The sequence below is a fragment of the Nycticebus coucang genome, chromosome 16 (assembly GCF_027406575.1).
Source record: "Nycticebus coucang isolate mNycCou1 chromosome 16, mNycCou1.pri, whole genome shotgun sequence".
Lineage (NCBI taxonomy): Eukaryota > Metazoa > Chordata > Mammalia > Primates > Lorisidae > Nycticebus > Nycticebus coucang.
In genome coordinates, this window is record NC_069795.1 from 46,080,617 (window position 1) to 46,108,503 (window position 27,887).

General features: G+C 35.7%; 1 protein-coding gene across 4 annotated transcripts in view; it reads left to right on the forward strand.

Annotated features, from left to right (window-relative positions):
- The window catches only part of EPHA6 (EPH receptor A6), a 921,042-nt gene that overhangs the window by 621,497 nt on the left and 271,658 nt on the right, over positions 1 to 27,887 (forward strand). For 3 of the 4 annotated variants that reach the window (XM_053565807.1, XM_053565808.1, XM_053565809.1), the window contains 3 exons: positions 9,744 to 9,852; positions 15,720 to 15,790; positions 19,242 to 19,367. In XM_053565807.1, coding sequence (XP_053421782.1) covers positions 9,744 to 9,852; positions 15,720 to 15,790; positions 19,242 to 19,367 — 306 coding nt within the window. Of the gene's footprint in view, positions 1 to 9,743; positions 9,853 to 15,719; positions 15,791 to 19,241; positions 19,368 to 24,220; positions 24,254 to 27,887 lie in introns of those variants that run through there. The other variant, XM_053565810.1, reaches the window with a different exon arrangement.

Sequence of the window (27,887 nt, forward strand, 5' to 3'; positions counted from 1 at the left end):
AGTCAGTGAATAAGAATTTCCTCAAGAAATTTTCTAGAGCTTTTTTGAAAAACTGATGTGTGTTTTTAATCAAGATTGCATTCTTTACATTTTTTATGAAAACTAAATTCTAAATAAATCTTTGCATCATTAAGCCTCATGAAATTTGTGATTCCTAATGGCAATGCATTTTATTACAAAGCTCTTTAACTCAAACCACAGAAACTGTTATTCTAAGAGCTATAACCTCAAGTACACAGATATGCAAATACCCACTATTAATATTATGGTGCATAGTGAACAATATTTAAAATCGAAGATCATTGTATCCAAGTCAGTGATCTAGGGAATTTGTGAGGAAATTCTATCTTACACTGGACCTAAAATTATTAAGAAGGGATGAAACATCTATAGATGAAGATATAAGTATTTGAATTGCAAAACAAACATTCTTAAAGACATATCTCAACTGCCAGTGAGTCCTTGACATTTAGAACATTGACAGTAGCTCCAGGTGTTTCAATGCCTCAGTTGCTTTCCTTCATTCTTTGAAATTTGTCACATGAAACCTAACTGTAGCAAGGCGTATTAACCGTTTGTTAATGAGCACAAGAATCTCTTTTTAAAAAATGACAGTGTTTCATCAATGCTGCACTCACAACCCGCCTGTGCTTCTGTCTCTCCCACAAGTTGTACCAACCCCCCATTTTCCGATTATCCGTGGGTCATTTGGCATTTTTATCTGACGAGAAATTGAGGTCATCGAGAATAGTAAATCTTGAAATCTTTGGTGTCTCAGCGTGGCCCCGTTTGATGCCCTGAATTTTATTGTTTTCTGGAGGAGTGGTGGAGCAGTAACAGAAGGCACACCGGCGCAATCACTTTCTGAAAGAAGTATAATCCCTGCTCAGGGTCTTTACTTCAACAGAAATGATCCAGTAGGTTTGTTTTTATCATGCTCTCTTTTATGTCTAATCTGAGAAGTCTATTTTCCTCTTGGACGATGGCAACACACATTAAATAAGTATAAGAAAAAAGACATTACTAAAATACCATGTTGATGGCTCTTCCTAAACATTTACTTTCTTCAAAGCCTAGGCATAGATATTTAGAGGGAAAAGAGACTTGTTATTTTCTATTAATTTATCTCTGAACATACTAAATTCCAAAACTCAATGCATAAGAGAACATTTATGAAACTAAGACATGGATGTTAAACATTAACACTGCCACATGAATCAAATTTTAAAATGTATTCTTTAGCCAGGGACCTTTTTCCTTGTAGCAAGAGTATGTTCTCTACCCCTTCTTTAATTCTAGACATATGAATACTTTTAATGAGTAAATTATTATGCTAATCCTTCATAAAATAGAAATTGGAAAGATATTGCTCTGCCCTGCCCTCATGAAACTTATGGTGCAGTAGAGATATGTCAAAAAAAGCTTCAGAAAATGAACCATTTTGATAGTTGAACTTTTCAGCTAGCGATTTGGTCATGAAAGTATTATTTTTATAACATCTAAATATTTTGGAAGCAAACCTTTTTCTAATCATGCATCCATAAACTCCTGCCCTTTAAAAAAAATATCTTAGGGTGGCTCAAAGGAATAGGGTGCCGACCCCATATACCAGAGGTGGTGGGTTCAAACCCAGCCATGACCAAAAAATAAAATAAAATGCATAAAAATAAATAAATATTAGATTTATCTCATTATTTTTAATTGACCTCGAGTGTTCATATGAATGTGTTGAGTTAAATAGTGAATCTTTTGATGCTTCTTGAATTATGTAATGCTGTTATATCCTAAACTCCTGCCCCCTGACCAGTGTGCATTTTGGATCTTATGTCAGATTTTGTTTACCCAGTTCTTCTGTGAGCCCAACCAGCAGTGTGAACTTATTTCTATTCAACTCTTTCTTTAGGTACACCCCCACCTTCCTACTGTGCTGTTCCATGAACTTGAAAGTCAATAAGTATATATAAAGAAAAAGTGTGAGGCTGAAAAGCTCTTTTCTAGAATAAAGTATGCATGGTTATCCTGTGAACATCAGTCACCTGTCTCTTCAGAGTATCATTTTTTTGTCTTGCTTGATGTTGTTCAAATACATTTCACATAATTCAGGCTGCCATCTAGCTGATTTCAAATATATATGATAAGGTGCATACCTGAACTAAGAAAATAGCAGTGGGAATTGGAGAAAATGAGGACGAATCTTAGAAATACTTACAAGGTAAAACTGATGGGATTGAACAACTGAAATGCAAAGGAAAGAGCTGGGTCCCAGGTTTCATGCCTGGAAATCTCTGAGATGGTGTACCCATTATAAAGGGATGATGTTACCCTAGGCCAGGATTTCTCAACCTGTGGTTCACAACCCCTTTGTTATAATGTAAATACATCCTGCACATCAAATATTTACATTAAGATTCATAACAGTAGCAAAATTACAGTTATGAAGTAGCAATGAAAATAATTTTATGGTTGGGGGTCACCACAATATGAGGAACTGTATTAAAGGGTCACGACATTAGGAAGGTTGAGAACCACTGCCCTAGGCAATGAGGATGATTCTGAAGATTTAAAAATACTAATTTGAAGAATAAATATCTAGCCCCTTAATGTGGGGTGGATGGGGAAAAGACATTGTGGAAAGGCAACCTAATGATGATAGTAGAGTCTATTCTCGTGGAGCTGAAGTCTGACAGTAGGCTGTGCTGGTGGGAATAAAAACAAGATGATATAAAACGTGATAAAAATTTGACTCTGGACTTGGAGTTGTAAGGAAAAACAAAATTGAGGATGATTTCATACTCTCAAAATAATAACAATACCATCTACAAAGTCAAAGATTACATTTATCTGGGAGAAACATTTTCTAAGCTTTCATTTTTATCTCATACCTATGTCTACATGAGCAGACGGTGTTGAGAATGTGCACATTCACTAATCTTAGTTATGTAGGTCCTCAGAAGGTTTTCTGTGTGACCTAAGAGGAGAATTCTCCTATATTGGTTGCCAGTAACCTTAAAATTAATTTACTAGGTGTTGCCAATTCATGACTCTGTTAAGATTTGCATTATGTTTTTTAAAAAATCGTGTTGGTGAAATGATGATAATTTATTTCACTGGCAACATTTTTGGGAAATTCTTTATTTAAAACAAAATCATATAAACCCTGTTTTCAATAACTTTAAAAATACATTCATAACAGAAAAGAGTTAACTTTAAAAAGCTATTCCACAGAAAATGACACAGAATACAAATGACAGATTTACTTTGAAATGTAAATATAAACTAGAATAATCTTGATTACAGGGAGACAAAATCATATGCCTCCATAGAAGAAAATTCTTTGGTTAAAAATAGTCAAATTACTGTTCTCTCACACTTTCTTAAAGACATGCATGAAGTCTTTTTTTTTTTGCAGTTTTTTGCAGTTTTTTGGCTGGGGCCAGGTTTGAACCCACTACCCCCAGTATATGGGGCCGGTGCCCTACTCCTTGAGCTACAGTCACCACCCATGAAATCTATTTTTTTTTTTTAAGTATTTGGAGTCCAAGAACGTCACCTTTTTCTTTTTAGAGGTAAACAACAAAAGAAAACTTCATTTAATAATGTTATCCCACCTTATGCCAAGCACTGGTTAAGTGCTCAGTCCTTACTCAATAACAAGTTCATAAATTTTTTTGGATAATTGCTTCCTCTTAAGGAATTGTACTTCTTTCTTTTTTTTTTTTTTTTGGCTGGGGCTGGGTTTGAACCCGCCACCTCTGGCATATGGGGCTGGCGCCCTACTCCTTTGAGCCACAGGCGCCAGCCAGGAATTATACTTCTCTACAAACCATAGAATGAAATATGTCATTTTAATATACTTATATTTTTCTTTTTTTTTTTTATTGTTGGGGATTCATTGAGGGTACAATAAGCCAGGTTACACTGATTGCAATTGTTAGGTAAAGTCCCTCTTGCAATCATGTCTTGCCCCCATAAAGTGTGACACACACCAAGGCCCCACCCTCTCCCTCCATCCCTCTTTCTGCTTCCCCCCCCATAACCTTAATTTTTCTAAGAATACAACTTCATTTCATTAAGCAAAAGACAATTTCTAATAAGTTGATAATAAATAATTTAATTTCTTACCAAGGATTTCACTGTGTTATTTTTTTAAGGAAAAATTTGGTCTCTGTGGGTGCTATTTACACGAATAAACTATCGATACATTTTCTCCTACAAAACAAATGACTAAACTTCTCCACAAGACAAAAAAATGGGTAGATAAGACTACAGACAAGTTTTCATAAAATATAAATTTGTAGTCATATTTTTGTGAATCCAATTGCATAGTTAATTTCATGGTTTGCATATTTATCTAAGTGTCTGTTGAAATGCATCAGTGAGGCCTCTAGCCAAGAAACATGGCTTCCTCTTCCTTCTCCTACTTCAGCTAACACATGTTTTACAAACTTCCTTGAGAGCTGACTTGCTGCCAAGGACTGCTTATTCTCTTCCAACATCTCATAGTCTCCCTTTTGTAACAATGATTCCTTTTATAATTTATTGCTCAGTGTCTGCCCACTGAAATATAAATCCATGAGCACAGTAGCTATGTCTCTTTTGTTCATTATTGTATCCCGTATATCTACCTGAGTGCCAGTCACATAATAATTGTTCAATAAATATTTGTTAAATGAACTAATAAAATTCTTAATCTTAGACTCCTATATCTGAGCTTACTCTTCTCAACCTGGTACTAGAAGTCTTAATTTTCTAGTAGTTCTGCCTTCCAGAAAGTATTGTCTTCAAGAATACAGAATAATTGGATTCTTCTGGTGAAATTAGTACTTAGTACATTCTCTTTACATACATAATATAGCTACACTAAGGATAAATCTTTACATAGCAAAGGGAGGGCTGCAATGTGTATTACTTCTGACCTCTTCTTGCCAGTATCATCCAACACAAATAACTGTTCATTCCATTCATTCATAAGAATATTTGTTTATCAGGCTGGTACAAAAGTAATTGAAGTTTTTGCATTGTTGAAATTTACCATTTGGTACTGGAATACATTTTTAAATAGATGTGGTTGTATTATACATCATTTTAATGCTTATTTCTTTCTGTTGCTTTTTTTTTGCTAATGATTTATTACTTGCTATTTATTGTCTATTTATTTTGGACTAGGGAAATGATGTTAGACAAAAAGCAAATTCAAGTGATTTTATTATTTGAGCTCAAAATGGGTCATAAAGCAGTAGAGACAACTCGCAACATCAATAAAGCATTTGACCCAGGAACTGCAAACAGATGTTCAAGAAGTTTCATAAAGGAGATGAGAGCCCTGAAGATGAGCAGCATAGTGGCCGGCCATCAAAGCAGTCATCAAAGCTTGTCCTCTGACAACTACCTGAGAAGCTGCGGAAGAACTTAGTGTCTACCATTCTATGGTCCTTCTGCATTTGAAGCAAATGGGAAAGGTGAAAAACTTCAATAAGTGGGTGCCTCATGAGCTGTCCGAAAATCAGAACAAACCTGGTTTTCAAGTGTCGTCTTCTCTTACTCTGTGCAGCAACAACAAACCATTTCTCGATCAGATTGTGACGTGCTAAGAAAAGTGGATTTCATATGACAACTGGCCAGAGATGACCTGCTTTGGTGGTTAGACTTAGAGGAGCCTTCAAAGCATTTCCCAAAGCCAAGCTTGCACCACAAAAAGGTCATGATCACTGGTGGTCTGGTGCCAGTCTGATACACTTTCTGAATCCTGGTGAAACCATTGCATCTGAGACGTATGCTCAGAAAACCAATGAGATGCCCCAAACCTGCAAGGCCTGCAGCCGGCACTAGCCAGCAAAGGGCCCGTGTCTCCTCCACCACAACATCAGACCGCAAGTCACACAACCAATGCTTCAAAAGTTGAACGAATTGGGCTACGAAGTTTTGCCTCATTCGCCATATTCACCTGTCCTCTTGCCAAACAATTACCACTTCTTCAATCATCTCAACAACTTTTTTCAGGGAAACTTCTTTCCAAGATTTCCTGGAATCCTGAAGCACAGATTTTTATACTACAAAAATAAACTTATTTCTTGTTGGTAACAAGGTGCTGCTTGTAATCATTCCTACTTTCATTAATAAAGATGTGTTTGATTCAGCCTAGTTATGATGATTTAAAATTCACGGGCCAGAACTGCAGTGACTTTTGCACCAGCGGACAGTTATCACCACTGTATCAAGCCCTCTAGTTTGGACTCCATGTAACTTTCCTAGAACTGTTGTAACAAATTGCCACAAACTAGGTGGCTTAAGACAGCGTGCTGGCTCCAAAGGCTCTAGGGGAGCCACCTCTGTGGCTTCTTCCAGCTTGTGGCTCTCCTTGTTGCTGTGTAACTCTAGTCCCTGCATCTCTCTTCGCGTGCCCATCTCCTCTCTGTCTTCTCCTTTACTGTGCCTTATAAGAAAGTCAGTGGATTTGGGACCACCTGGTCAATCAGGGAAGGTCAAGATCCTTAACTTAGTTACATCTGTAAAGTCTTTTTCTGAGAGTATGGAGAGGGGACGTCACCTTTTTAACTCATGACAAAGGCCATGGTGAATAAAGCTCCTGCCTTCATGGAATTTGCAATCTAATCAAAAAGATTACAAAATAGTAATTTCAGCAAAATATGATAGTTTTCTTGGTAGAAGTAGTTTAAAGGCCTGTGGGAACATCTGTCCCCACCTAACCAAATCTAAAGCAGATAAAATCTACGTGATGTTCATGAAGGAGGAGTGATTAGGAATTGACCAGAGATTAAGTCTGGATCATGCAAGGAACTGAAAGAAATCGAGTATAGTTAGAGATTGTTGGGCTGGATATAAAGACAGATACTAGAAAAACTTTTAATAAAGTTAAGGGCTTTGCAGTTTATCCTGAGACAAAGTCAGAGCTCTGTGATGAACCAACAACTAACAGGAAAAAGGGCAGAAATTTTTCCCATCAGGACCAAGAGTAGCAGTACAGGGCGGCACCTGTGGCTCAAGGAGTAGGGCGCCGGCCCCATATGCTAGAGGTGGTGGGTTCAAACCCGGCCCTGGCCAAAAACTGCAAAAAGAAAAAAAAAAAAGAGTAGCAGTACAGGTCCTGAGTGCTTTTATGTTCATACGGTTCATCTTGTTCTTTCCGATATTTTTTTGTAGCCTTAATAGATAATACAATATCATAGTAAAGTTACTCTTACGTATCATAATAAGAATATTTAAGATTCCTATTTTGCAGACATGAAATCAAAGTCAAAGAAGGCTATAATCATTCTAAGGCAATCAGAAAAAGTGGGTTTAGTTGATTCTCCTGTTAATAAAAATGATGGTTTAAAATACTCATATGGTATAGGCTTGGAGATGATAAACCATTTGGATTGCCAATTGTGTGGTCTCAGGAAAGTAATAAAACCACCTAAACTAGGAATAGTAATAATACTTACCTATCAAGATCATTGTGAAGTTTTATAATGACTTTGAAGCTACAAGCATAGTTCACGTTAAAATAAATGGTGGCAGTTGAGGAAAATGATGTTGATGATGATTTGATAATCATTTCAGCCTCATCATCTATAGCGTTTTGTTTCTATATAAGAGTGTGTTTCACTAAACATTCTTTTTTTCAAATGACTTGTGTTTTATTCTCCACAGAGGAATGTTTAGATTCCTAGATTTAAGGTTTGAGGAACAGTTATACAGAAGTATGCGTTTTTTTAATGTTTCACAAATTAAAATTCAGTTATCCAATTAAAATTTTAATTAAAGTTTACAAATACATAACCAAACATGTAAACTTCCAGTTTACTAAGTAATTATTCAAGTCAAAAAAACATGTTTACAAACAACGCTTTTCTATGACAAAGTAATCTGATTTTCAAAAGACGCCCAGTTACATCATCATCTACTCCATCTGTACTTTCAATACATGGTTTTGAATAACCAGCTACCCACCCACCATGAAAATAGATTCTCCAGATTCAAAACTCTACAATTGTGTTATATATTTTGAATATGGAAGAGCTGGTGTAAATAAATAATTTTTAATGCCATCTTTTTATCTTCAAAAAGTTAATGTTGTTCTCTAGAACATTTATTTCTTAAAATTTGTTATTCAATCATTTTCAGTGAAAAAAAGTGTGATGTTTTAGAGCCCAACATTAATTCCCACGATATCAGTGTTATTTGGATGATTAGGAAATTCTGTGCTGGCCTAATTAAAAAGCTTCAGTACATTATTTGTTGAATAAGATGCAACTATTTAACTTGTCTCTACACAGATTATAAACTACAACTTAAGTTTGTAATAGATTGCCTGAAAATGTTTTGATTAAGTCACAGTGGCTAAAATCTAATTCTAAGTTTTAAGAAATTTCTCTTACTAGAAACTGAATATAAGTGACTTTTGTTTTTATTTGCATTTACATTTCTAAAAAAAAAATCTCTTAAATGTGATCACAGATGTCTTACCGACTTGACCACAGCATTTAAGATTCAGATATTCTGTAGAAGATATGTCATTTTTATAAGAATGTTATTAGTCTGGATATAAATTTGCACATAGTATACTACATACTTAATTTCCAGAAAAAAACAACTTCTTTTATGGAAGCCTTAACCTACTCAAGTTTAATAAGTTTTTATGGTGGAGAATTTTGCAGTTTGCTTCTCAGTTATACATATATAGTTTATTTGATCCAATTTGCTTTCTATTACTGATGAGATTAGTAGATATTTATTTATAGTAGTCAAAATTTAAAAAAGTTTTATTCAAGTTCAATACTATTATAGATTTAACATTTTAGAATATTGATAATTAAATGATTACTGTGAGTTACAGTATAAGAAGGAAAATGAAAAAATTCTAGAATCCTGAATTCTGGTCATGGTTCTATGTGAGTTTGGGAAAGTTCTTTAATTTTACTGTCCTTCAACTTTCTTACCTCTATTATTAAGCCATTGCCCATCCCAGCCAATAAAAATTATATCTGATTAAACGTTTAGTAATATAAAAAATGCTAAGTGCTAAGGAATTAATTGAACTAATATATTGTAAAAGATTTCTGGAGGATTAGTAAAACATGCAGCCCATCTGGGTTAAAAATATAGTTTTATCAATGAAAGAAGTAACACATTGTTACCATGTGTCATTTGGTCTTTTCTTCTAAAAAGAGCTTTAAACTATTATTTTTCCAATTACTGCCAAGTAAACATCTAAGCACCTACTATGCACACCCAGTGCTGTGGTGGAGGTGGGAATATTTAACTGCAATGCCTGAATTAAGTTCTATAAAGTATAAGGTCATTCTTAAAAGAAATTTTATAATTGTCTTTTCACTTTGTGGAAATAGATATCACAACAATCTATAAAGCCTGGTCTATTGGCCAAAGTGTCTAAGAAGAGATAAAATGAGACATTATATAAAATGAAATCCTTTAGACCATTTACTGATTTAATTTTACAACACTCATTTAATCTCATAATATGGGGTGCTAATAATCCATCTACTTCATTGCTATTTTCCTAAGGAATAGGAAAGGTTTATGTTGTGGGTTACAACCTCAATCTTCTTCTCTTAAGTTCATTGGATTTGGACTTGAATCTTATATGCTAAATATTAAAGGCCAAATATATCAGGCTTGTGATATCTATTACTATAGTTTCAAGTATATACTAAGTTGTAATATAATTTTGACAGTGAAGCGTCATCCAGCACAATTTTAATATTTTGTATGTGTTTCAGCTTCTGACATGGCAGCAGAACAAGGGCAGATTCTCGTGATAGCCACCGCAGCCGTGGGGGGATTCACGCTCCTGGTCATCCTCACTTTGTTCTTCTTAATCACTGGGAGGTAATGAAGCTACCGTGTCATTTCCAAATACTTTTAAATGTAACAAAGCACATGTGAAGGGGAGAGGCACCCTGGCAGATTCTGCTCTGTCAGGGAACTTTCCAGGGCAACATAACCACCCCCATTAGTTCTCTGCATCATGTTGTCTCTGAAGGAATCTGGAAGCTGAAGACTTGACAAAAGTAGTTTGAAAGCTGTGAATGATAAATTTGTATCCGTAAGTTACTTCTGAGTTGTTTCCTTTACCATAATCCAATTATACCAGGAAAGGAATTTTTCATGGAAAAAATAATTCAATATAGTGACAAAACAATTTATATAGAAACTTTTTATAGACCTAGAGTTGTGGAAATGTGATACGTTTATCGATTAAATATTGATACTACCTATGTTAGAATTATATTATTTTAAAAAATTCAACATTTCTATACTTCAGAGTAATATGATAAAAAATTTACATTAATCGTAAGTATTTTTATTTTCCAATTTAAAACATATGAGTAATGGGAACCCACAAAATGTTGGGTCTTCTCTAGGGAATAAAGAAAATGGAAAAATATAAAGACATAGAGGAAAGGTGAATTTAGCCTTAAGTAATAATAAATTTAACACAGCAAAAGACCTAGATTCGAATCCTGACTAGCTGGTCTAACCATGTTGCCACCTTAGCTTTCTATTTTCATACACAGGTTTGGTATGACCATATATTAAAACTATTTGTTGGTTTTTAAGAATATTGGATGGTTACCATAGCCACGTACTACAATACAGAATGTGAACAAAGATAATATGAATGGAATTATTTATTTATTTTTTTATTTTGATTATTTATTTTTGAATGGAATTATTTAAAAGAATAAGTGTTATTTCTTATTTAATCCTTGATCTTTGGCCCAGAGTTTTGTCAATTATCACAAATATCTTAAAATCAATTCTAAAAGGAAAAATGAACTTCATTTTAGATATCAACAGTGTCAAAAAAGAATATCTCAAGATATACTATGTATAAAACAAATGTATAATGCAAAATGTGATCTAAACCTACAAAACAGTACATACTTGTGTTGACTCCAGCTAAAATACATCAACTCTACCAAAAATAGAAAATCCTGATGTCTGATAAAGAACACAAATAATAAGTAGCTAGCTTCAGGGGCAGTGGTTGAGAGAACTATAAACACCCTTTGTTTTGTTTTAAAACTCTGCTTGGAGACCAATATTTTATTAATGTTAAAATTACAGGGGATATGCATATATGAAAAAACATAATACACAGTTTTGACAATAGATTCAAATCTTTGGATCAATAAATTGACAAGTAACTTGGTGGCATATATCAAGTGGGGGGGTCCCCAACAAAGCACAACTGGCTGTTAGGAGTGTATCAGATTTAGCTGTAGCAAGCCTACTTTATAGAACTTACCAAGAAACAAAGAAATATGAATATTCTAATATGGTTGATTTAAAATGGTGACTTCTTTATAAAATTAAATGTAAAGGGGTAACTTTACCCCTACGTTAACTTAAAATTTTCATGTATATAAATAGACATGGTAATGTTCTTTGAATTAATAGAAAGTGTCCCAGTGTCTCTTGTTTGGGGAGGTTAACTAGCTGATATAATAATGCTAGCTACCGTAGTTAAAAAAATGAAAAACAGACCTGAAAGAATGCATGAAATAATGATAAGTCCCTCCTAATAAAGGAACTAGTTTGGAAACACCATGCTGCCACCAGCAGATAATTGTTGCCCAGCATTCTTCCATGACTCTCTGCCTTTACCCACTCTTGCCATCATCACAGCTTTCATATGACCCATCTTTTATAGTGGACAGAAAAACATTTTGAAGTCTCCACCAGCCACAGTGGTTCATGCCTATAATCCTAGCACTTTGGAAGTCTGAGGTGGTGGATTGCTTGAGCTTGGGAGTTCAAGAACAGCCTGAGCAAGAGTAAGACCCTGTCTCTATTGAAAATAGAAAAAAACGAGCCAGGTGTTGTGGCAGGCACCTTTAGTCCTGCCTACTCTACTGAGGAAGCTGAGGCAAGAAGATCTCTCTTCAGCCCAAAAGTTTGAGGTTGTTGTGAGCTATGATGATGCCATGGCACTCTGCCCAGGGTGAAAGAGTGAATGAACCTCTGTCTCAAAATAAGAAAAAGAGAGAGAGAGAGAGAAGAAAGAAAGAAAGAGGGAAAAGGAAGGAAACGAAAGAAAAGAGAAAGAAAGAAATTGATGTCTCTAAACTAATTACCTATTAGGCTGAAGACAAAGCGTTCATGACTAAAGCCTGCAAATATCAAATACAGCCTACAGAAACCTTAATCACTAGCAAGGGTCAACTGGTTACAAAAGCAGACAAACAACAACCCTACACATACTGGTGGAAGACTAAGTTTAAATTCTAATCTTATGTAGGACTATTGGAAAGGAGGGAAGAAAGGGAGGGACAGAGGAAAGGAAAAGACAAAAATAATTTTAATGAGGATATAAGTCTAAAAAAGAAAGGAAAAGAATAAAAGAACTTATTGCATATTAAGTCACGATGATAGTTTATTTAGCTTAAAAAAAATCAAGACGCCAATATTCTATGCATTGCTACATGTTTAGCAAGCCATATTAGGAAAATAAGTAAAACAATAAACCCTACTGTAAATTCATTGATCTCTATAACAAAAATGTTGCCTATACATTGTGGATTTGGGGGCACTTGATATATATATAAATTTTTATATATATATATAAATTTATGAAAAATTTATATATAAATTTTTTTTTGAGACAGAGTCTCACTTTGTCATCCTCTGTAGAGTACTGTAGCATCATAGCTCATAGCAACCTCAAACTCTTGGGCTTAAGTGACTCTCTTGCCTCAGCCTCCCACGTAGGTAGGACTACAGGTGCCTGGCATAGCACCCATTGTCTATTTTTGATAGATGGGATCTCGCTCTGGCTCAGGCTGGTCTCGAACCTGTGAGCTCAGGCAATTCACCCACCTCAGCCTCCCAAATGCTGGGATTACAGGCATGAGCCACTGTGCCCAGCCAGCACTTATGTCTTAATAACACTCTATTTATCATGGAGTTCCACACATTTTTTTATTTTGGATTAATATAAAGGTACACATAACTAAATTACATTATTTGCATTTGTAAAGTCAAATCCAAGGTGTAATGAGACAATAGACTTTGGAGCCCCCAAAGTTTAGTCAATTGATAAAGTCCTATAAGGAGCCTCCAAAGACCCAAATTATATCATGTTAACTAGACTGTTAGACTGTCAATTTGGACATGATGGTTAATTTTGATTTAGAAAGGGGTTTTTTTGGTTTGTTTTCCATTTTAAAGTTCCTTTGAGGATGTTTGGAATATTTTCTTGAATGTGATTTTACTTAACACCAGTATCATATTTATCCTCACTTATCTAGGGGGTAAAAAAAATAAAAAACAAATTTCTGCTCATCATTAAAGTTGATTTCAAGTCATATTTCATGTAATAATGACTCAATATATTGAAAGATTGGACAAAGCTACATTTATATGTACCTTGTAGAACATAAGTTAAGACTTTATTTTCTCAGAAAGTATTTTAGGAAAAAGATTTAAATAGCCCAGACACACATGAAAAAGCATTTCATTAAGTATAGGAAAACATTGTCTTGACATGTAAATATGAAAAACTCAAAAGGAAACATTTCAATCTCTGGGGTCTAAGTAAATTTGGCCTAATTAACTTGAGAGATGAGCTTAAATATTTGTATTTTGGATAATAGAGCAGAGTAGAAATGTCACTTAAAAAAAGAATTTAATGATAAAAATATTTCACTAAATTATTTTCAGATTACAATTTCTATTTTGCCACTTTATATGACATGAAACTGCTTTAAAGTTCTATGCAATGCAGAGAACAATTTCAATTATATGAGATAAAAAAAATTGAAGTATCTCTTAGGTGCTTTGGAAGGAATCTATAAGATATTTCTGAATTAATACTGAACTTGGCATAGAGTTTGAGGCGAGACACAATTCACATCAAAAGATTAGACTGTATACCACAAACGTATTTTGTTTACCCATAGTGAATTAAAAATTTGATGAACCATCAAATCATGTAATTTATTTGTGTCAAAGAACTCATGGACCAAGTTTATCCAGAGAACTGAACATGCTTCTATAAAATTTCAAATATTATAAAGTAAACATGCTTTCAGCTCTGAAAATAGAAGATAAATGTCTAAATTTCTGAGATTCTGACTCAAAGACATTTTGTTTATTTTTTTCTTTTTGAGACACAGCCTGGCTCAGAGCAACCTCAAACTCCTGGGCTTAAGTGATCTTCTTGCTTCAGCATCCTGAGTAGCTGGGACTACAGGCACATACCACTGCACCAGCATAATTTTTCCATTTTTAGTAGAGATGGGGTCTCACTCTTGCTTAGGCTGGTCTCCAAATTCTGAGCTCAGTCAATGGATTCTCCCTCCTCAGCCTCCCGAAGTACTAGGATTACAAGTATGAGCCACTGTGCCAGGCTCGTTTTTACTTTTTTGTTTATTTTTCATTGTTGGCGATTCATTGAGGGTACAAAGAACCAGGTTACATTGATTGCTTGTGTCAGATAAAGACCCTCCCATAATAGTGTTCCACCCCCAAAAGGTATATCAACACCACCCCCAGTGTTCCTTCTACCCTCTGTCTCCTTCCCTTTCTCTGCTGTCCCCATCCCCCATCCCCCAACCCACTCCATGTGCTAAGTCATTCATTGTTCTCATCTCAGAATTGAGTACATAGGATGCTTGTTTCTCCATTCTTCTGATGCTTTGCTAAGAATAATGTGTTCCACACATTATACATCTTAATACGAAAGATGTAAAGTCTCTGTCTTTTTTAGTGGCTGAGTAGTATTCCATAGTATACATATACCACAGTTTCTTAATCCATTTCTGGGTTGATGGGCATTTAGGCTATTTCCACATTTTGGTGATTGTAAATTGAACTGTGATAAATAGTCTAGCACGTGTGTCCTTATGATAAAAGGATTTTTTTCCTTCTGGATAGATGCCCAGTAATGGGACTGTGGGATCAAGTGGGAGGTCTAGCTTGAGTTCTTTGAGGATTCTCCATACTTCCTTCCACCAGCAGTGTAAAAATGTTTCCTTCTCTCCACATCCACGCCAGCATCTGCAGTTTTGACAACAAAAATAAACAAATGGGACTTAATGAAACTGAAAAGCTTCTGTGCAGCTAAGGAGACAATAACCAAAGCAAAGAGACAACCTACACAATGGGAAAGGATATTTGCATATTTTCAATCAGACAAAAGCTTGATAACTAGGATCTACAGAGAACTCAAATTAATAAACTTAAAAAGAGCCAACAATCCTTTATACCACAGGGCAAGAGAGATGAATAGAACCTTCTCTAAAGAAGACAGACAGATGACTAACAAACATATGAAAAACTGCTTATAGTCCCTAATTATTAGAGAAATACAAATCAAAACCACCCTGAGATATTATCTAACCCCAGTGAGAATGGCCCACATCACAAAGTCTCATTTTGACTTTTAATGCTTTTTTCCAACTCAACTATTTGAAGTCATACCAGGGAAGATAACTAGGTATAGTTTACTATCAAAAAAATTCTAAAATCTTAGCTTTTGGATCCATCAGTCTACTCGACAGTATTTTCTTCTTATCTGGGGCTAATTTCGAAGTATAGCCTTCTATGGCGTATTTTCACATGTATAAAGATATTCTTAAAAGTAATTTTATGACGAGCACTCTGTTCACAGATGTTATTTATTTTAATTGATATAGGTTCTTATCCAGCATGATTCTTAAAAAATAAATTTCTGTTTCCCTTTTCAAAAGATGTCAATGGTACATAAAGGCCAAGATGAAGTCAGAGGAGAAGAGAAGAAGCCAGTTACAGAACGGGCATTGTAAGTAGAGCGGCGACTCCCATCTGTCATGGTACATTGTTCCAGCCCTTCGAGAATTCACTTTAAACTTGTGTCTATTAAGTTGAGAAAGAAAGATAAAATCACTTTTCAACCTTTCACCTGATTTGCAGGTGGGTTGATGGAAATCACATCTGCTGCTCTTTAAATGATGTTACCTTTTTCCCAGCACTGCTTTCTGGAAAACACAACAGGCTAAATATGCTAAAAATATGAGTGATCATATCTCGTTATTTACCACTAAATATAATGTTCATTGGCTCCAGAATATGAGTTTATTTTCTTTAGTGGAGCATTAGATATAGAAATAATGAGGTATATTTTTTCCTTTTGGTAGAGACTGTCATTTAAGTATATAACAAATACAACCATTTACAATTCATTAACACTAAAAAAGAATATCCACTTTTTAACTCTTAGAATGTGTGTGGAATTCTTGGGCTGACTACAAGGTTATATTCATTTGAGGGATCTCTTCCTAAGCAACCTATACTTACTCCTATAGTTGCTTTGATAATTGGCACCTTCTCTTCACTGCCCGTCTGACCTTTACCTCCAAATTACAAACTACTTTGTCAAGACAACTTTTCTATTGTGAGACACTGAATTAATAAGAAAGGGATAGTCTCTAATTAGCAATTTAGTAGAAATCATATGTGACTCAACTTGTTTAAATATTCTCATCTTTTATTTCAAATTGAGTAAATGGTGAAAAAGACTTTTCCATCTAAATTCACTCTCTGGAGGAAGGCAAGGATTTCAGTGAGAAAGTATTAATAAGTGGGATAACTTAGGGCTATTTTTAAGGCTCACATTGTTTCTCAAAAAGTGGTCTAAGGACCAGTTGTATTAAAATGTTCCACCTTACACCCCAGCGTTCTGACAGAAAGTCCAGAGTAGGGCCAAGACTTAAGCATTTTGAGCAAGCTCTCCTGTCTTGTACAGTAATCTTGAGACTGGCAAAGGTGAGAGAGCTGATATTTGGCAGTGCCATAAATGGATTGCAGAAGCCTGGATCTGAGCATCTGGGCTAATGACTTATGCTGGGCAACCTTGATGAGATGCAGAGGGGAAAGATGCTCCTGAGGCATTTATTATCTGTTTTTCAAATAGCAGTTTAGCATTAACTAAACCTGATGGGCCCAGCAAGAAGCAATGACAATAACCCAAGAAGCCAGAGAGGTAGAAGAAAGATAACGAACTGACGTTGAAGAAGACAGAAATAAGTTAAATTAGTAACCAGATACTCAAAATTGGAATTAAATTTGGTTGATTTTTTTTCCCCATACTACAAATATTATGCTTACAATAAAAAGTGATATTAACGAATCAATTTATTCTAAAGAAACAGAGACCTCCTTAAATAATCGAATGGGTTTAATTATTTAAAACCATATATGAGTTAATAAATTATACTTTTTATCTCCGTCCATAGTAATGGTATCAACATGACTTACATATCTGATTAGGTACCACTAATCATCTAGTAGTCACTACTGAATTTCAGTGTCCAGACTCAATGGGAAATCACAAATTCTGCTGACTTATAAAAATATCATGTAGAATAGAAAATAAAGGTACAGATTATATGTTGTCCTTTCACCCAGCTTATACTTTGGGGAGTTAAGAGAAGTATAGCATTTCAAAATCAGTGTCAGATTGAGGTGTGCCTGGAAGTAAACTTTTCTGGAGCTATTTTGAGAAATGCTAATTTTCTCATGGTGCAGATGCAGCACTAAGAAGACAGTAGACAAAACGGGCAAATGAAGGCAATGGGCAGAGAAGAACGAATGAAGCAAGTTACTGCTCATATGGGCCCCCCATCACCTTCTCTATACTTCCTGTATTATCTTTCATTTGTTTGCTTTTGAGATTTTCTTGCAAGAGCATGTTTCTAAGGAGACCCAAACAACAGTTAACTCTGGGTATTTTATATGTGGCTTTCAAAATCTAACAGGAAAACTAAACATCATTTACTCTGGCACAAATTTGACATTGGTCTTTTAATCCCTACTAATTTGTATTCAGTAAAGGTTTCTCGTGTGTGTGCTTCTTATCCATAAGACCATACCTAAGGTATGTGAAATTATGGATAATAACTGGTCTCCTGTCCTCTAGGAGAAAGCAGTCTGTGATGGAAAACAGAAATCAATGAGCCTGGCGAGCTGGCTTGCTCCATAGTCCCAGCTACTGAGGAGGCTGAGACAGGAGGATTGCTCCAGCCCAGAAGTTTGAGGCCAACCTGGGTAATGTAGAGTGATCCTCATCTCTGCCTCAAAAAATTAAAAAAAAAAAATTAATGAACAAAATGACAGAGGGATGTTCAAGGACAGAGGCAGTCTGTGACATCTTCAGACATTTATAAATTCACATGTGAACACACAACTGCACATTCATGTTTTCCAGCCCTCCCTGCAGAGCCTTGTAACTGTAGGCTCTGAGCACTCCATCCTCACAAAGGAAAGAACAGCAGCTACGGAACCAATGACCAGATTTTAGCCTGTGATCCCCATCCTTCCTCCAGGATAGACAAGCTAGTTGTTTTCTTTAGGACTAAATGTAGTCAGGCCATGGAAGAAACTACAAGAATACCGAAAATGGCCAATATCTGTGTCCCAGAAGGTGTCCCATCTTGTCACCATCAGTGGGTCTTCACTGCTTCAGGGTTTCTGGAAAAGGAAGAGAGTATAGGAATGGGGTATAAGTTCATGAAACCTAGTGCTTTAGAGTACGAAGGGTCCTCAAAGGATTCTAAGGGGCTTGCCTGCTTTTCAGGAAGCTTATGCCTCATTTCTTCCGTGTTCTGAGCTCTATCCTGAGCTGTATCAGATACGTGAAACTTACTGAATTGTAAGTAGATGAGTGAACTGATTAAACTTTTACAGAAAATCTTTTAAGTGTTTTCTGGAACCTGTGGGCATACTCTCATTATGAAACCACCAGGTCATGTTCCATTAATACTGAGCAAAGTATTTTATTTATTTTTAGAGATGGATATTATTTTGTAACCCAGACTAGAATGCAGTAACACAATAACAGCTCACAGCAACCTCGAACTCCTAGGCTGAGGTGATTCTCTTGCCTCAGCCTCCTGAGTAGCTGGGACTATAGGTGCCTGCTATGAGTCTCACTATGTTGCCCAGGCTGGTCTCAAACTCCTAGCCTCAGGTTATGCTCCTGCTTCAGCCTCTTAATGTGCTTGGATTAGAGGCATGAGCCACAGAGCCTGCCTACATGAGAATAAATTTTTGATCACAGGTAGTCAAAGCTTTAATAAAGGCACAGGGTAGGGCAGGAAGAAAAATGAAAATTAAAATAATTAACAAGACGGACTACTTCTGTATATCGCTTTCCATTTTAAATATTCACAAGATGTATGACTACTAACATACTCTTAAACTCAATCAATTATTTATTTACTTTTTTTTTGCAGTACGCTTCCCAGGAATTAAAACTTACATTGATCCAGATACATATGAAGACCCATCCCTAGCAGTCCATGAATTTGCCAAGGAGATTGATCCCTCAAGAATTCGCATTGAGAGAGTCATTGGGGCAGGTAAATGTAAAATCTATGCTTTTGAACATATGATTCCTTAGTGTCTTTGCAAAATGGTTTATCAACGCATTATTTTAAGTCTTAACAGTTTCAGTCATTAAAAAGTTTTAAGATGTGAAAAGTAAAGTTATATTTGTTAAGTCATTTTTTATGACATATGTAAGTGTGCATATTGTTTTCCCGTAATGAGAAAACTCACAAAAAACTGTCTTAAACATTATTTTGTCCTTTTTCATAATGGATGTAAATTACAGTGAAACTAGAGAGCTTCAGGAATTTGTTTTGAAAATGTGATTTCAGGAGTTTGTCACAAGTTTATTATAGATTTACTCAAGCCCCAACATATATTGATATATACTATAATTAGTATTCATAATAATGACCGTGAGGCTCTGTAAGACCCAGAAAAATTCTGAGAATCATCAAAAATAAAATTTGGTTCAACTTAGTTTTATGCATTTTAATACAAATTAATAATTGTCCCTACGTAAAATTTTTCAGAGCTTAGAATACTATTATTTGAAAAATTCTTTTTTTTTTTTTTTTTTTGTAGTTTTTGGCCAGGGTTGGGTTTGAACCCACCACCTCTAGCATATGGGACTTGGGCTCTATCCCTTTGAGCCACAGGTGCCACCCAAAAAATTCTGATTGCAAATCAGCCCACAAGGATTTATGCTGAATGTTTGTTAGGGCAGAAGCTCAGGTGATGTAACAAAAACGCTCCAGAATGCAAGGTGGCAGGGGACCTCTCCTTCAGGAGGTCTTGCAAAGGCCTGAGTTCCTTCTGCACTTTGCTCTGCTTCCTGTCTAGCACAACGTCTTCCTCTCTAGATGATCAAACAGACAAATAAAGCACATCTGTTTCCCCTGCCTGTAAGAAGAACAAAGAAAGAGTTCTGTCTCTTTGGCTTTGGCATCTTCAAGGCAAAAACCTAGAAATTCCCAGCATGTCTATTTACATCTCAATGGTTCGAATAAAATCACATGGACACACTTAAATGCAAAAGAGTTTGAAATTATAATTGCTGACAGGGCAGCTGTGTATGCATCTCAAAAGTCTTGGAGGAGGGTGTTTTCCTAAAGTAGAGAAGGGAGAGTGGAGCTTGAAGTGGAATACAGGTCTCTAGATAGTGATTAACTGCATAATTCTTTGGAGAAAGCACAATGGACCCAAGCTTGGCCATTCCAGCCAGGTGTCACATTTTCACAAAGACCAAAAAAAAAAAAAGCAGCTGATTATCCTTTTTCACTTCAAAGCACTTTTCCCCTAGAAGAATGAGCTATCTAATTTTTACAAGGTCCAGTATAAGTTGAAAATGTAGAGTCCCTTGTAAAAAATATATATATTAATAATATAGGGACAACAGAGAATTAAACAAATGCAAGTTGCCTCTAAACTCAAAGTTCTATGTGACCCCACAAGTCACAGGTTTGTGAGTTGGATATTGTTTCTCAGGTATGAGAACTAGGACTACTTCAAGAATTCCAAGGATATTGGTAGAGAGTTCTTCTGGATCTCACTCCATTCCCTATGCATAAGGGATCATCTCGCCTCCTGCATGCCCAGGTCTCCCTCTGAAAGCTGGCCCAAGGTTCTCACAGACTTAATCCTTGCACTGTCAGCCAGAGAGGCTGTTGTCTTTTCAGAAAGATTAAGGACCTGGAATGGAACCAGATTCTCTATCTCCTACTGTTGAACAAAGAGCATATCAACACGTATAATTGGAAAGAAGAGCTGCATTCAATTCATTTAGTTTTAGAGTTTGTTTTCTTTAGGCAGCAGAGGAATAGGGAAGAAAGGAGGTTGAATAATCTCTACAGCACTCTCTATTCAGCTTTGTCTTTTTTGGCCCTGAGAAAAAGTGCTATGTCTTTGTATACTGTGTTGTTCCACATGCACATAGATGCGGTAGAAATATTTTCTGTTGTAGCACTTTGTGCATAAATTAAATATCAGTGTCTGAAATCATAACGTTGAGAAAGCAAAGCAAGTATCTGAAGCATAAACTTTACAATAAACTTTTTAAAAGTTTTAGATTTTTTTCATCAAAATACAATTTTTTTTTTTTTTTTTACCTAAAAAGAAGTATAATGGATACCTCAAAAGCAAACAATAACTACTAAGGAGACTATTTTAATATCATTTTCTTTTTTTTTTTTTTTGTGGTTTTTGGCCGGGGCTGGGTTTGAACCCGCCACCTCTGGCATATGGGACCGGCACCCTACTCACTGAGCCACAGGCACCGCCCAATATCATTTTCTACCTACTCTTTCTGAACTCTCATCAGTCATAATGGAATTTCTCTCATTTGGCAACGATAGACTATGTGAACTATATAGTCAGTCTTTCTGGTGTCTATTTTTTAATCTTTTTTGTGTTTGACTATCTCAATTTTCAAACAAAATGCTAAGAGTCTTTTTACTATCCAGATGCAGAAAAATCATGAAAATAAAAGTGCTCCATGTAACAAAGATGTTGTTATCTAACTTTTCCGTTTGTGCCCAAGCCAGTATTGCTCTGTTGGTGACTCCTTTAGGTCATTGTCTTACTCGTTTTATGACACTATAATAGAATGCCATGTAGTGGGTAACTTAATGTAAATGGAAATTTATCTGGCTCAAGGTTCTGGAGGCTGGAACTCCAAGATCAACGGCATGTGGCGAGGCCTATAAAGGATGGCCTTCTTATTACCATCCATTCCATAGTGGAAGGCATCACGTGAAAGCAAGGGGGCCAAACTCTCCTTTTTATAAAAAACTCACTACATTGATTCATTCATGAGAGTGTTGCCCAACTTTCTCCTGCTGGGTCCTTTTGATCTTGGTGTTCAATGAAACCACAGACCACATGGATCAGCAACAGGACAAAGTTTATAGACGGAGAGAGAAATAGAAAAGAGAAAAGGGCCCAGAACCTCAGGCAGCCACAAGGGAGGGGGAGCTCAAGTGGGAAGCCCCTATGGGCCTTTTGCCGAGGAGTTCATATAGTGCCTGGGAGCAGGAGCTCTTGGGAATATATATCACACTTGGCCAAGGGCAGCAGACAGCAGACTTGGCCCTGTCCCAAGAGAGACCACAGGAGATTTTCATTCCAGGAAAGGCCACTGCCCAGAGACACCAATCAGGCTGTTTTTCTCTGATCTTGAGTCTAGAGAAATTGGTGTAGAAAGGCCTATTTTCCCAGGCCTAGAAAATGGGGGTCCCTGTCCAGCTCAGAGGAGGGGAAACCCTCTATCAAGAGCAGCTCCCTAATCACTCCTGAAGGTCTCACCTCTCAACACTGTTGTATTAAACATTTATTTCCAAACTATGAACGTTGGGAGGCACATTTAAATCATGCTTCTAAAGCTCTACTTGTGTGTGGAACAAACTGGCAAATGTATAGATGTTTTCCACAAGAGCAGTATGGAAAAATGTTCTTGACTAAAACAGAAGAAAAGTCATTTGTAGAATAACTTTGTGACATACTTGCACAACTATTTACAGGCTCAACCTTTAACCGTAAATACTTCCTTGAGGTTGTCTCGTAGCCTTCCTTTTTTGTTCCATGTACTGATGGTTCCTTCTCACTCCATTTCCTCATCACCTGTGTGCATCAGGCCGTCCTGCGGGAAATGTCAGTTCAAGGACTTCCATGACAGGGTAGCTGCTGAACAGAAATAAAGGACGGTGAAGGAGCTGAGAGAGGTCAGAAATCAGGTCATAACAATTATAAAGTAAAGAATATTCAGGCGGGATTGATAGTACGAATGGAAAAAAATACATAAATTCATAACTCATTGGAAAAATCTGTAAGACCCCATACATGCAAGGAAACAGTTACAAACACTTTCCAGGTTTCTAGTTGGGAGATCACAATTTACAATCTTTTAATAATTTCTTAAATGAGTTATAAAAAAATGTAAAAAAGCCACATTAATATTTTTGGAAATCAAAGAGCGTGATATTATACCTGAGCCAAAATATTTCTTCAATTATTCACCAAAGAATGCTTATTAGATGTTTAATATTTACTTATAAAAGGTAATGTGTTGCGTACTTTTTTCATATTAAGTCACGATGCTCATCAGATTCAATCTCCTTCTACAACCTTTTTGAGATTTTCAATTTTATAACTATCCAAATACTATATGACAGAACCTTAAAATTTTAATTTTTCTGTGTATAAATTCTTAACATTCCCCATCTTTCCCTGTAAATTCTGCTTTTTCTATGAATTTTCTAGGGTACTTTTTTTGGTATATCACTGTTCTGTTTAATAGTGGCAGCTTATCTTTGTTCATCACTACAGGTCTGAATTTCCATGAAAACGCACATTTCCATTTAAATGAAGTGAGCAGCTCTGCTGCATAGGAGACTATCAAGATTATCTTCTCCTTTGACTTCTTTGCATCATAAAATAAAATACTGTGGGAAGATGACTGTAAAACAGAAATTCCCAGGCTAAAAGCACCAAGTCAGATTAGGGTAGAATCATTATTTTTCCCATACCTTGCAAGATAATAAGAAAGCCAGTAAACTGAATTTTAATCATGGTCTGGAAAAGGTCAGCAAAGGGTTATCCCTCATTCAGGGAACTATAAAACCTAAACCATTGTAAGGTAAACTTACCTAGCACAGTTTCTATAATGATGAAATATTATTCCACTGAGAAAAATCATTCTGTGTCTCTAAGACCATGAGGCACCCTTCTTAACATTTGACCTTCCCTCTTCCCCTAGTTTCTGTGGAAATACAAACTATCTTCCCATCGTTCATATTTTTTCCCTTTATCTATACAAAACTCATTATTGCATCTACTATCAGCCTCTTTTATCTCTGGGCTTAGTGTACTATATTTTTTCTCTTCCCAGAATAATGCAGACGTTTTAACTGTTGGTTTCTCAGCAATCATCTACAGGTAAAAGAAAGTCAAATGAACAATGAAAGTGAATGTAAAAAGTGATTGTCAACATGTTGATTTGTTTGTTTTCTTGATATTTTGGTTTTGGGGTCACGTGCCTCTCCTAATTCCTGTGCCTTCCACAACAGAGCTAGCCTCTTCTTTTACTCTAGAACAGCAGTTCTCAACCTGTGGGTCATGACCCACAGGAACTGTATGAAAGGGCTGCAACATTAGGAAGGTTGAGAACCACTGCTCTAGAATCTGTTATTTTTTTATTTATCTTAAAGACATTTTCTCATCCTCTTTATGATTTTTGTTTCTCTTTACAGTTATATTATACTTACTTATAACGATGATGAGAAATTAGGCAGAATTCTAGACATGGTATCACAATTCTCTTTTTATAGAAAGAAACTAATTTTTATGGCCTATTTCTTCTATATTTAGATACAATGGCCTTCTCAGATGTAGGTTTTTTACTTATCCACCAATTTAAGGTATTTATGGTAGAGGTCAGATTGTCTTTTGTTTTCTTGAACTCCTTTGTTCAACCAGTAGATTAAAAATAAGATGAGCAACAGATTTTGACTACACCTCTGTGCCTTTTATTTTCTAAATCAAATAATATAGTTAAAGATCAGCTTTGCTCATTCTCCAGTCACATTATGATATTGTGAGCTAAAATAAAATCTTAAGACTCCCACCATTGGCTATGTGGACCCCCTCTGGGCTAAGGGGATAATGAGTTAAATGAGTTGCTAGCCATGAGAAAGTAGGTCAGACATGCTTCATTACACCCTCCTCACGCCACACATCAGAGATGTCCTTTTTGACTTATTAACAGACATAAGACTATACAAAATATACCTACAGGTCCTCAGCATACACAACAAACCACTTCAGTCTGGGCATATGTCTTGTAGTTTGTCTCTGATTACCTTAACTCAGCACTCTTTTTCTCTGACTCCTATTATATTATACCAAGCCTAATTCTTTTACCCAATTTTCAGCCAAAGAATCTTTAAACCCACCTGTAACCTGTGAGGTCCCTGCTTTGATACGTTCCTCCTTTTGGGGCCAAACCAATGTATGCCTTCCACATATTGATTTATAACTTTACCTGTAATTCCTGTCTCCCTAAAATGTATAAAACCAAACTGTAACCCCACCACCACAAGAATCCACTTGCTGCAGGCTTCTTGAATATGACTCCAGATCATGGTTCTCAAATAAGGCTTCGAATAAACCTTTTAAAATTATTTTACAGAGTTTGGCTTCTTTTCTGTCAACCAAAATCTTAAGATAAAGAAGGTCTCATTAGAGACAAACTACTGGCCAACAGTTTTTGCATAAAGTTTAGATTGCTGACATGAGTGACACTCAACTCTCAAAATCCTATGTGATATAGATATGTGCCAGTGAAAATTCAACAATCAATGCCTTATAACACTTCCATAATTTATATAATCTTGAGAGTTAGTTGAAACTTAGTAATTAAAATGAAATTTCATTGTTGATACATTGAGTTATACCCGTATCAACGAATTCTTTTCTGAGGGCCAGTTGCAGTGGCTCACAACTATAATCTTAGCACTCTAGAAGGTTGAGGATGGAGGATCTCTTGAGCTCAGGAGTTCTAGACCAGCCTGAGTGACAGTGAGACCCCATCTGTACTAAAAACAGAAAAATTAGCCAAGCACTGTGGCATGCATTTGTAGTCCCAGCTACTTGGGAGGCTGAGACAGGAAGATCACTTAACCCCAGGTGTCTGAGGTTACTATAAGCTGGGCTGACACCATGGCATTCTAGCCTAGGGGAACAGAGTGAGACTATGTCTCAAAAAAAAAAAAAAATCTTTTCTGTTTCTTTTTAATTAAACTCAGAATTTAATTTCTATGTCATATGAGGTTATATTTATTAGACATGTATTTATTTTGCTATAAATGTAACAGGCCATAAAAAGAAATGAACAAAGGAAAGAACAAAGGAAATTTTATTTTGCTATGTCTTTTATTTAAGATTTTAAAAAATTCAATTTAGGGCGGTGCCTGTGGCTCAAGGAGTAGGGTGCCGGTCCCATATGCGGGAGGTGGCGGGTTCAAACCCAGCCCCGGCCAAAAAAATCACAAAAAAAAAAAAAAAAATTCAATTTAAATTGTAAGTAATAATTGCATGTATTTATGTGGTACAATATGATAAATCCATGTATACTCTAGAATGATTAAATGAAGATAGTGCCATGCCACTCAGGTCATATACTTACCATTTCTTTCTGGTGAGGTTTAAAATTGATTCATTAAACAATTGTGAAATATATAATATAATATATTATTAACAACAGTCACCATGCTTTGCAATTTACTACTAATTTTAGTCCTCTTGTCTAATTAAAACTTTGTACCCTTTGACCAATATCTCTGCTTCCTTCCTGCGTCCCACCCTGCCAGCCAGTACCACCAGTCTACTCTGCTACTATGAGCTCAGCTACTTTAGATTCCACATACAAGTGAGATCATCCAGTCATTTATTTGTGTGTATTTATTCCATTCTTTGTTTCTTAATTTTTTTATGTTTAATTATTATGGGCAAATACTAGTTTTTATACATACACACACACATATATATATTTATAGGGTACATAGAATGCTTTGTTACAGGCATATAATATGTATTAATCAAATAAGGGTAATTAGGGTATCTATCACCTCAAGTTTTTATCATTTCTTTGTGTTGAAAACATCCCCAATTTCACTACTTTAGTTATTTTAAAGTATATGTTATTAAAATATATTGTTGACTATGCTTACTTTGTTGTGCTGTCAAATATTATTTATTCAATCAGCACATTGTACCCCACATATGCATGAATGTATTCATGCTGTATGTGTATTTGACTTAATAAAAAAATAGAAAATATATTATTTATTCAACCTAATTATATTTTTGTACCCATTAGCCATCCTCACTTTATTCCCACTTCCCCAGTATCAACCCCAGGCTCTGGTAACAGTCTTCCTACTACGATTCTACTACACTGGTTCCATAGGACAATTGTTTTAATTCTACCTCCAACAAATTAGTAAGAGCATGTGAGATTTGTTTTTCTGTTCTTGGATTGTTTCCTTTAACATAGTCTTTTCCAGTTCCATCCATGTCATTACTAAGATAGGATTTCATTCTTCTTATGGCTATGTAATATTCCGTTGTGTTTATGTACCACAATTTATTTTCTTTATTTGGTTGTGTTTTCCTGATAAAATATGTTTTGTTTTGTTTTTTATTGTTTGGGATTCATCGAGGGTACACAGAATTAGGTTACACTGATTGCATTTGTTAGATAAAATCCCTTTTATAATTGTGTCCTACCCCCAAGAGGTGTGCCGTACACTATGACCCCCCATACCCGTCCCTCTTGTTCTCTCCCCACTTGCTTATTCCCCTACCGCCCCCACCCCCCACCTTGTATTAGCTCACTACTACCTTCGTATTAGAATTGAGGATATTGGATTCTTGTTTCTCTGTTCTTGTGATGCTTTACTGGAAAGAATGTATTCCACCTCTATCCAGTTAATATAAAAGATGTAAAGTGTCCACTTTTTTTAATAGCCGAATAGTATTCCATGGTAACATATACC